The 10,485-nt window shown below is 53.9% G+C and overlaps 1 protein-coding gene and 1 long non-coding RNA gene across 8 annotated transcripts; one reads left to right on the plus strand and one right to left on the minus strand.

The window, feature by feature from the left end:
* Positions 1–853: 853 nt before the first annotated feature.
* On the minus strand, positions 854–5,039 carry LOC128809555 (uncharacterized). The gene is made up of 2 exons (XR_008437770.1): positions 4,926–5,039; positions 854–1,048 (listed from the first exon to the last, which is right to left on the minus strand). It is a non-coding gene; the product is annotated as an uncharacterized LOC128809555 (long non-coding RNA).
* Positions 5,040–5,334: 295 nt separating this feature from the next.
* On the plus strand, positions 5,335–9,795 carry LOC128808897 (uncharacterized). 7 transcript variants are annotated; one of them, XM_053980546.1, is made up of 9 exons: positions 5,335–5,727; positions 5,914–5,978; positions 6,460–6,601; positions 7,017–7,107; positions 7,242–7,284; positions 8,349–8,516; positions 8,638–8,738; positions 9,069–9,162; positions 9,596–9,795. In XM_053980546.1, exons 1-8 carry the CDS (start codon positions 5,700–5,702, stop codon positions 9,112–9,114), a joined length of 684 nt encoding a protein of 227 aa, XP_053836521.1. In that variant the 5' UTR covers positions 5,335–5,699; the 3' UTR covers positions 9,115–9,162; positions 9,596–9,795. The 7 variants fall into 7 exon arrangements, 6 of the variants coding, with proteins under 6 accessions (XP_053836521.1, XP_053836520.1, XP_053836517.1 ...); XM_053980545.1 differs by having other exon boundaries at positions 9,069–9,795; XM_053980542.1 differs by lacking the exon at positions 9,069–9,162.
* The last annotated feature ends 690 nt before the right edge of the window (positions 9,796–10,485 follow it).

Here is a 10,485-nt window from a genome sequence, read left to right on the forward strand (position 1 = left end):
CACCCCTGCTGAGACACTGCTTGCTGCTCTCCCAGCCACTGGGCAATTCCCACTCCAGCTGGGCTTTCTCCCAAGACTCACAGGAGCTCTCCCATGGCAGGGACACCTCCCACTGTCCCAGGCTGCTCCAGCCTGGCCTTGGGCACTGCCAGGGATCCAGGGGCAGCCACAGCTGCTCTGGGCACCTGTGCCAGGGCCTGCCCACCCCACATTCCTTCCCAGTATCCACCTATCCCTGCTCCTTTTCAGTTTGACCCCAAGTGTCAGAGCACAGCCATCACGGCTGGGTTTGGTGCCACTGGTGGTTCCAGCACCAGGACACCCCCAGCTCGTTGCACTCCTCACCTCTGGCCCCTCTTCCCAGAGGAATGCCAGCTTTTGTGATTCCCGTGGCTCTGGAGAGGGTCCATAACCAAACAAGCTCCTGCCAGGCAAGAGCTGCCTCTCAGCCCTTCCTCCACAGCCTGGGAGCGCTGGGACAGGAGCTGGTTCACAGAATCACAACAGAATTCCAGAGTCACTGAGGCTGGAAAAGCCCTCCCAGCCCAGGCAGCCCCAGCTGTGCCCGATGCCCACCCTGTCCCCAGCCCAGAGCTCTGAGTGCCACCTCCAGGGGACACCTGCAGGGATGGGCACTCCAAAGCTCCCTGGGCAGCTTGAGGCCATGTCCTCTTGTCCTGTTCCCAGCAGGCACGTGCACAGGGACACGGGGATGTCTTGTACTGCCAGGTTTGGAAGGAGGCAGCACATCCCTTCCCAGCTGGCACCTGGCTGCAGGGTCAGGTGCTCCTGGGACATTGTGCACTGTCCTGGAACATGGAATTCCTCTGAATGGGAAAAGGAAACTGCAGTTACAGGGAACAAGGTCCTTTTAATGTCAGTTTAAAGCCAAGAGGTGGTGCCAGCTCTGTCCTTTCAAGGGCAGGAAATCCAGAACTGGTCTCATTTTTGCAGAGAATGTGTTTGCAGGGATGTGTCCTGTGTTCCTCGAGTCAATCCTGGCTACAGGTCCTCCTGCCACTGGAAATTTTCCTCTCAAAGGGCTCATCTTCAAGGGGAGGAGAGCGAGAATATCCTCAATGACAAAACGCTTCTGGTGTCCTACAAAGCACCAGGCTGACACATTCAGCATCCTGGCTCCCGGGAGAGGGCTGAGCCATAAATAATGCAGGAGAAGGAGCTGATTGTGCACAGCTTTGTGCTCTGGCTCTGGGAATCCAGAGGGTCGCAGGCAGCCAGAAATGAGCTGCTCGGGATTCATCCAGCAGCTCCCTGGGGCTCCTTCCACCTGAGCTCCCTCGGCTGCCATCTCTGGGGGCTCCTGGGGCAGGGGAGGTGAGGGGAGGGGAGGGGAGGGGAGGGGAGGGGAGGGGAGGGGAGGGGAGGGGAGGGGAGGGGAGGGGAGGGGAGAGGAGAGGAGAGGAGAGGAGAGGAGAGGAGAGGAGAGGAGAGGAGAGGAGAGGAGAGGAGAGGAGAGGAGAGGAGAGGAGAGGAGAGGAGAGGAGAGGAGAGGAGAGGAGAGGAGAGGAGAGGAGAGGAGAGGAGAGGAGAGGAGAGGAGAGGAGAGGAGAGGAGAGGAGAGGAGAGGAGAGGAGAGGAGAGGAGAGGAGAGGAGAGGAGAGGAGAGGAGAGGAGAGGAGAGGAGAGGAGAGGAGAGGAGAGGAGAGGAGAGGAGAGGAGAGGAGAGGAGAGGAGAGGAGAGGAGAGGAGAGGAGAGGAGAGGAGAGGAGAGGAGAGGAGAGGAGAGGAGAGGAGAGGAGAGGAGAGGAGAGGAGAGGAGAGGAGAGGAGAGGAGAGGAGAGGAGAGGAGAGGAGAGGAGAGGAGAGGAGAGGAGAGGAGAGGAGAGGAGAGGAGAGGAGAGGAGAGGAGAGGAGAGGAGACAAGTGAGCCCTTGAGGGTTCAGGTGAAAGGTGTGCCCGGGGGAGCGGTGCTGCTCTGCAGGCCAGGGGTGCCTCCCCCAGCTCCTCCTTGGCACGTCCAGGGTGGCACTGAGGGCCCGGATTCAGAGGGAAGGTGAGGTGCTGGCAGGCACCTGGGGGTATAAATCACTCAGCACCGGTCACTGAGGCCCCCAAATGGCCAGTGCAGGTTCAGGGGGAAGTGGATTTTTCGTGCTTTGGAACAGCAGAGAAAAGATTCAATTAAGCAGTTTCTGGGAAGTCCTTGGAATGTCTATTTCTGGGCAGTTGAGTCAATTATCAGTCAAATAGAAAATTATTTCTCTCCGATGAAAGCAGAAGGAAATAGATCCTGGTTTTAGGCTGTCTGTGGAATACATTTTCATTCCAGAGTGCATTACAGCACATTTAAGTTATACGTGTCTGTGTTGAAATCTGCACATCCTGCTCATTATGCTCATTAAAAATTAGGTATTTAAAGTTAAAAAACCAGAGATCACTCATGAGGCATGAAAGTCTGCAAACAAATGCACATGAAAGTTATTGATTCAGAAAAGAGAGCATAGCAATGAGAGTCGAAGAGATAAGGATGAGTCGCGTTATCCCGAGGAGGGTGTGAGCTTTATAAAATAATAACCCATCATGGTTTGGGATCAGACAGAGCAGAGTGGAGCACAACAGACTGAGCACACTTCTAATCATTCAGCTGCAATTAAAGGGAAATAAATACTGCTCAGTTAGGCTTCATACCCAATTACTTGCTTAGAGACTCTTTCCTGTTTGGTCAAGAGAAACCACAGGTAATAAATCTGAATTATTAAAGAGTTTGTAATTTGGCAGTTGCACACAGTAGCACAGGTGAATGACTGTGGTGATACCAGAGCAGATTTTGGGAAGGAATTCCTGGCTGGAAGGGTGGGGAGGGACTGGGATGGAATTGCCAGAGCAGCTGTGGCTGCCCCTGGATCCCTGGCAGTGCCCAGGGCCAGGTTGGACACTGGGGCTGGAGCACCTGGGACAGTGGGAGATGTCCCTGCCATGGCAGGGGTGGCACTGGCTGGGGTTTGAGGTCCTTTTGAACCCAAACCATTCTGGGGTTCCACGTTGCACAAAATGCAGTAAAAACCTCATTGACCATGGAGAGAATATTCATCCCAACATTTTGACACTTGACAAGACAGTAATTTCCCCATGTAAATGGAGACCTTTGCAATGTGGTGAGCTGCTTACAGCAGCACTGGGACTGTCACATGTCCCCGGGAGATGTGACCCTTCCTGGAGGAGCCACAGTGAAAGCGGGAATTCCTGAGATGCCCAGGCTGCCCGGGGCGGTGGCAGCCCCTCGTCAGTGCCCAGCCTGGCTCCAGCTGAGCAGATGGCACTGGAGCTGTGCCTCCCTGCCCTCCTGCTCTCCAGGGGAGGCTGTGGGTGCAGGTGAGGGGGGCCCTGCTCGGTTCCTCGAACCAGGAACGGGGAATTTTGAGGCTGAGCTCCTCTGAAATTGTGGCTGTCACAGGCAATAACTCAGCCTTGCCGGGCTGCACTGATCTTCTGGGGAGAAGGGAACAGGCAGGCACTGCCAGGGAGACACGGGATTGCCAGCGGGAAGGAGAAGAACGGCAGTGAGGAGAAGGAGCTGGGCTGGGGAGGGTCGGGCAGGGCGGGGTCCCACCTGCGGGGTGGGGGGGACACCCACCGCAGCCAGCCCCGGCTCTGCCCTGCCGGACACACCCGGACGGCCGCGGGTCTCTCCTGTCGGCGCAGCTGCAGCCTGTTAACCCTTGCGCTGCTGAGGCCCGGGGCAGGCGCAGGGGCCGGGGTCAGCCTCAGCTGCGCAGGGGGGAAGCCCAAGGCAGCGAGTGCTGAGCGTGCTGCTGGTTCAAATGCTGCAGACGAGCTCCAGGAGCTGCTAAACCGCGTTGTTTTGTATAGCGCCGGGCACAGTGCAGCCTCCATTCCTGTTGCCTCCTTCCATTGTGTGTCAGATTGATTCAAATGCACTTATCCTGAAATATTTTTAATATGTTTATATCATTAAGTATTCTTCCTTTATAATTCCTCAACAGGTAAAATCTGAAGTGTCTCTTTAGAAAATAAGGTTGAATGTATGTGATTCAGGGGGGATTTGAGCCGGAAATGTGGCAGTGGTAGGTCAGATAAATCAGCACATGATCATTATAGGATGGGCTGGGCTGGGTTAAATTCCACCCAGTGCCCCCCCCTGCCACGGCCGGGACACCTCCCACTGTCCCAGGCTGCCCCAGTGTCCAACCTGGCCTTGGCACTGCCAGGGATCCAAGGGCAGCCACAGCTGCTCTGGCAATTCCAGCCCAGCCAGGAATTCCCAATTCCCAATCTCCCACCTCTGGCACTGGGAGCCATTCCCTGGGTCCTGTCCCTCCATCCCTTGTCCCCCCATCCCTTGTCCCCAGTCCCTCTCCAGCTCTCCTGGAGCCCCTTCAGACCCTGCAGGGAATAACTTCTGGGAGAGTCCGGGCACTCCAGCACTCCCTTGGGGCAGGCACAGGCAGCAGCAGCTCTCCCAGGTGTGGGTGCCAGCCCTGGCTTTGGGGGGCTCCAGCTCTGCCCTGTGCCCAAATGCCCCCAGAGCTGCCGCAGAGCCCGAGGCAGGATTCAGACAGGGCAGCCCGGGGGCAGGGCAGGTGGGGAATCCCAAAGGGAATGCCACAGCACCTCCAGGACTGAGGGCTAGCAGGAGTCTCTCGTTCAAGGAGCTCAGCCTTGCATTTTCCGCTCTCGGGCGGGTAAATGGTGTTCCGCAGCTAATCCCTAAAGGATGGCACTCTTGAAATATGACTTCTATCGAAAGTAGTACATCCACACATGGCATTACCCTTCCCAATAGAAAATGCTCTTTGACAGAGGAAAGAGGGCACAGCTGCAGCCGGTGCCACAGCTCAGGGACACCCAGGGGAAGGGGAGGGATCAGCATTCCCACAGGAGGACATCAGGGAAAACCCTGGCACAGCCCATGGCCGTGGGGTGAGGGGCCAGGGAGCAGTTACCATTTATCAAATCCATCCTGGACTGGGCACTGGGATGATTTCCAGCATATTGCCTGGAATGGAGGCTCTTCACTGCCAGTGACCTCTGTGCCTGGAGGCCCCAGCTCCACGGCCACAGCCACAGCAGCACTGGGAATCTCTGCTGAACCTCTCCTTTCCATGGCAACTCCATTCCCATGGCACCTCCATTCCCACGGCAAAGGGATCGAGCTCACAGAGTCACAGAGTCACAGAATTACTGAATCAGAGAATTAGAGAATCACGGAGTCACAGAGTCATAGAATCACAGAATCACAGAATTACTGAGTCACGCAATCACACAACCACAGAATCACGGAGTCACAGAGTCACAGAGTCACAGGATCACAGGATCACACAGAATCACAGAATCACAGAATTACTGAGTCACAGAATCACAGAGTCACAGAGTCACAGAATCACAGAGTCACAGAGTCACAGAATCACAGAGTCACAGAATCACAGAGTCACAGAATCACAGGATCACACAGAATCACAGAATCACAGAGTCACACAGAGTCACAGAGTCACAGAATTACTGAGTCACAGAATCACAGAATCACAGAATCACAGGATCACACAGAGTCACAGAATCACACAGAGCCACAGATGCAGCAAGGCTGGAAGAGCCCTCAGCCCATCCAGCTGAGCCATCAGCCCAGCAGCAGCACAGCCACCCTGAGCCACATTCCCAGTGCCACACAGGCCAGACTTGCCCCCTTTTGATTTGCCTGGTTCAGGCTCACACGGACAAGGATGCATCTGTGCTGTGAAGGTCTCTGTGGTAAGGTTTATGCAGAAATATCACTGTAGGGGATATCATCAGTTGATAAGGGGCCCACAGTGCCTCATCCTGCTGGTGTCATTCCCCCTCCCTCCCTCTTTTGCAAGTTTATTCTCTTCTCCCGGCCGTGTTTTCAAGCACAAGCACCTGAAGCAAGCAGTGACCTATTTTCCTGGTTACCTGCAGATCCCCGGCTCCGAGGCTGCAGGAATGAGGATGTCAGAGCCTGCATTCTCACGCCAGAAGCCCAGGTGGATCCAAACTGGGATTGGTGCTGCCCGCCTGCCCCCGGGCTCGCTGCCCCTCTGTGGTGGGGCTCATGCCAGGGGAGCCCAGGGTGTGGGGGCACTGGGGGACCCCACCCCGAACATGCCTGGGGGCTGGGCTCATCTCCAGCTCTCTGGGCAGAGCTGGGTTTGCCAGAGCCAGCAGGAGGAGGCAGGGCTGGAATGGGGGCAGCAACGCCAGGCAGAGGCAGGAGCACCACGGATTAGCTTCAATTGCCTGGGAAATGAGCCCTGCCCAGCTCTGGGAGCTGGGCCTTGTTTGGGGTGGGTTTGTGAGCCCTGATAGCCCAGGGCCTGCTCTGCCACGCCTGGCTGCTGCCAGCCCAGTATCCATGAATGCCTGCATCCTTTACGGGCACAGACTGAGAAAAACACGGTGCTTGCTCACGCTGGGCAAGATTTCAGAGTTGTCAGTATTCAGTCACTGAATTTCAGGGCTTGGAAGCTTTTCTGGCTTCCTTCCAGTCAATCCCTGCTGCACAGCAGCTGCACAGAACTCCTCAATGTCCTCAGAATGGAGCAGAACAGCAGCCACGAGCAGCAAAGCCCTGGAAAAGCACTGGATGGACTCAGCTCAACCACCGGGTGTGAGTTAAACACCAGGATGGTTCACAAAACACTGCAGCTAAACCAATCCCTAAAGCTGGGCAGGAGCAACGTTTCCCCTGCAGTGCAAGCCCCCAGCCCATCCCTGTGGCAGAGCTGAGAGCGGGGGAACGGGCTCAGGCTGGGCCAGGGGAGGCTCAGGGTGGGCACGGGGAAAATTCCACCATGGCAAGGGCTGTCCAGCCCTGGCACAGCTGCCAGGGCAGTGCTGGAGTGCCCACCCCTGGGAGGATTTAAAAGCCCTGGGGATGTGGCACTTGGGGACAGGGGTCAAGGGCTGGGTCAGGTTCACGGCCTTGGCCCCAGGCACCCCCCGGCACCGAGGGGGCTCCAGTGGGGCTCATCCCTGGGGTGCCCTGCCTGCACCATCCCTGCATCTCCATTTCTCCCTGGCAGCCCGGTGTGACCCCTGTGAGCTGATCCTGGGGCGTGACACGCAGCTGAGACGAGCAGGGCACTTTGGAGGGTGGCCCTTATGTGACAAGAGGTGAGGAGAGGTGGCTGAGAGCTCCAACAGAGGGTGGCAAACGAGGCCCTGTTCCAGCAGCTCTGGAACTTCCAGCATACGAGTCCTGAGCTCACCTACAACTGAATATTTATTCAGAACCATGCCCAATAAAGCATTTATAGGCCTCTAAAAGAAGCTAAATCGTCTCAAGACAAGGTAAACCTTTGATGTTTAATAACCTGTATTATAATAAGTATCTGCTCTGAAAAATAAGGAAGGAAAATGGAAAGCTTTCGAGCAGAGCAATCACTCACCTGCTGCAAATTGGTTTACAAGACATTTTAATATATCACCAAATTATTGCAGCTCCTGACCAGCACACAGCAGCCTGGGAAGGCAGTGCTAGACCTGCCAGGCCTCTGCAGGAGGGGACTTTAAAATAGACACAGGGACACCTTTCCTCAGGACATGCAGCCTGGAATGTGTCTGTGAAGGACGAGAACACAAACAGGCAGACAACACAAACCAGCTGGGTTAGACTGGGCCGGGCACAGTGCCCCAAACAAGGCATTTCCTCTGCTGTCCCCAGCCCAAAAAGTGCATTTTGCATTGTCCCAGTGAAGCGATACATGGAATAATTAAATAGACCCCACACCCTGGGGTAGTTATGAAGTGGGTCTGTGTGTCAGCGCCCGGCACAGGTGAGATATCTCTCCAAAACTTGTGCCCCGAGCCTCGGTCTGACCCACACCTTTATTCCCAAAGCTGTTCCATCTGCAGCACATTGCACAACTTTCTCATGCATATTCAACCCCTGGCCCCGCCTGTCCTCGCCTCTCATGCTAAATGAGTCCACGCCCTTCTGGGCACGCGTGGTTTGCTGTGGTGGTCGCACGGGGGTCTCTCTGTGGTCCTGAGGCTGAAGATTGTGGTCTTCCTCATGGCTGAGCTTTTGAACTTGTCCTCTCTGCGCGTGCGCTTTTGGTCCTTTGGTGCTTATCTGAGTACGTCTGTCAGTCTTGATAGGCTTGGAGACAGAGGAGTTTCTTTATCTGGGTTCTTTGCCTCCTCTGGTATTGTTCTTTATGCAAGAAGCTTCAGAAATTTGCATTTTCCTATGCCCTTTGTACCAGGCAGAGGTTTCTTAAGTAAAAGGTTAAAATTCAATACATACTTCTACAAGCTAAATTATAAATATTTAATTCATTTTGTTAATTTAACTCTAAAAATCTCTGTTTCACCAGCATGGATATTTGCTCTGTAAAATCTTTCTTTTGCAGCTGTTTGGAAAGCAAAGGGCCAGTGGCTGTGCCTGGGGGAGCTGGAGCAGGATCCCTGCAGGGTGGGCGATGCCCCAGGCCTGTCCCTGGAGCAGGAGCGTTTGGACAATGTCCCCAACAACGCTGGAGCTCCCGCTCAGCCCTAGAGGGAGCCGGCAGTGGGGCTGGGTGAGCACTGCAGGTCCCTTCCAGCTGAGATTCTCTCCTCAGCGAGGAAGAGGCAATCAAGCTCTGTAAATTAGGGGATATTTTGACAGGTAGGTGCTGTAAGGGACTGTGGTTTCTCCAGGACGGGAGCAGAGTCCCCACAGAAGATCTTGGAACCTTGGGTGAGCCCCAAAAGCTGCAAAACCTCCTGCAAGTGGAGGGAGCCAGGGAGAAAAGCCCCAGGTGAGCAAGGGGTCCCAGGAGCTGAGGGTGAATGGTCAAACACTGAGCAAATTGTCTTAGAAACGAACCAGGAGGGGAAAAACTCAAAGCAGAGGGAACGATCCTAACGGAGAGATTGAGGAAAATCAAGAGATTCTTTCCCTGTGTCATAATGGGCTAAATAACCCCAAACAACCCCCCAACCAAAACAACAAAACCAACAACAAACAAACAAACAAAACCCCAAAACCAAGCAAACAAACAATCCCCAGACAAACCTACCAACCAACCAAAAAACCCCAAAACCCAAAACAAACAAACAAAAAACAAATCAGTGTTTCCCAAATACAGCGCTGTCCACACCAGGAATATGACAGTTCTGGAGAGCAGGGAATGAAAGCAGAGAATTGCTTGGAAGCCTGGAAACAATCCCTTGGCAGTACTGGTTTGTAGTGGGTTGTTCTCATCCTGTGCTATCCTCTGCTGCTGCTTTGCTCTGTGTTTTCCTGGGCTTCTGTGGAGGAGCTGGACTCTCTGAAGGAGCCAGTGTTTCATCTGCTGGGCTGTGCCTGGCATCTTGCAGTCCAATTCTTACATAATCCAATTGAAATGGATGGATTGTTTAGAAATGAATAAGGAAGGGTAATTAGCTTATTCTTTCCATGTAAATAAAATGTCTCACTACACAGCTTCAGTGACAGTAGAGAAGGCAAACACTTGAAAATGCAAGGAAAAGATGACAAAAAAAACCCCAAACACAAATCAGGAGAAAATTTGCTTTGTGTCAATCATGTTTTCCTGTAACAAAGTGAACTGAAGTGGGTCTGATTTAGGAAAATCTCTCTTTCACACTGTCCCACAATTCCTCTTTGTCTCAGAGCAATGTTCCTGGCTCCTGGGAGAACTTCCCGGGCTGCTCCCATCCAGGTGTGCCAGCTCGTGTCCTGGGGGAGGCGGCAGCTCCCTGACAGCTGCAGCCCGAACCCCTGGGCTGGAGAAAGGATTTATCCAACAGCCTCTCTGGCATGAAGGCATCCAGGATTTGATGGAATAAAATGTTTTCCATGCTTAGGGAGAAATAAACCCCTGAAGTGCATGCTACTGAGTAATAAGCATAATTTGGGGTTGGGATTTTGGGGGTTTGGATGGGATTTTGTGCAGTCAGTGGTGCTCACGCTGTGAGGCTGCTCCCAGTGCAAAGCTGTTTGTGTGTCAGACCCCCAACATTCCCCTGACCAGAGGCAAGACAGGTTTTGTGTTGCTACAGACACACATTACAACATTGGCTTTTCACAAGTGTTAAATGCATTCTGTGTGTGTGCTGTTACAGCAGCTTTGCTAGAAAGATACAGTTTTTATTTCTGCTGCTCACGGAGCTCAGGGCAATAGCTGCTATCAGTGTGCCTGTGTTAAAATGCCTGCTGGGGTGGGATAACCCCAATGAACACAGGATGAGCACACCTGGACAGATGTGCCACCCACCAGCACTCACCCTCTGAAGGCCGTGTGGGCCAGGGCCCAACAACTGAAAATGATGATAAAAAAGGACTAAAAGCACAAGCCAAGGATGCAGATGCTCTAAAAAAGCAGATCCAAAGAGGAAATACACGGAACAGCTCTTGGGACATGGGAACTGGTTTAAAGAAAAAGTTTACTGTGCACAAGGCTCTGGGAAGGGGCAGCAGGCTGCTGGAATTCCAAGGTGTTTAAGGGGTGTCCCCGAAGGTCACAGGGTGCTCCTGGCTGAGTGCCAAGGTGCACCCGGCCG

This window comes from Vidua macroura, chromosome 6, assembly GCF_024509145.1.
Source record: "Vidua macroura isolate BioBank_ID:100142 chromosome 6, ASM2450914v1, whole genome shotgun sequence".
Lineage (NCBI taxonomy): Eukaryota > Metazoa > Chordata > Aves > Passeriformes > Viduidae > Vidua > Vidua macroura.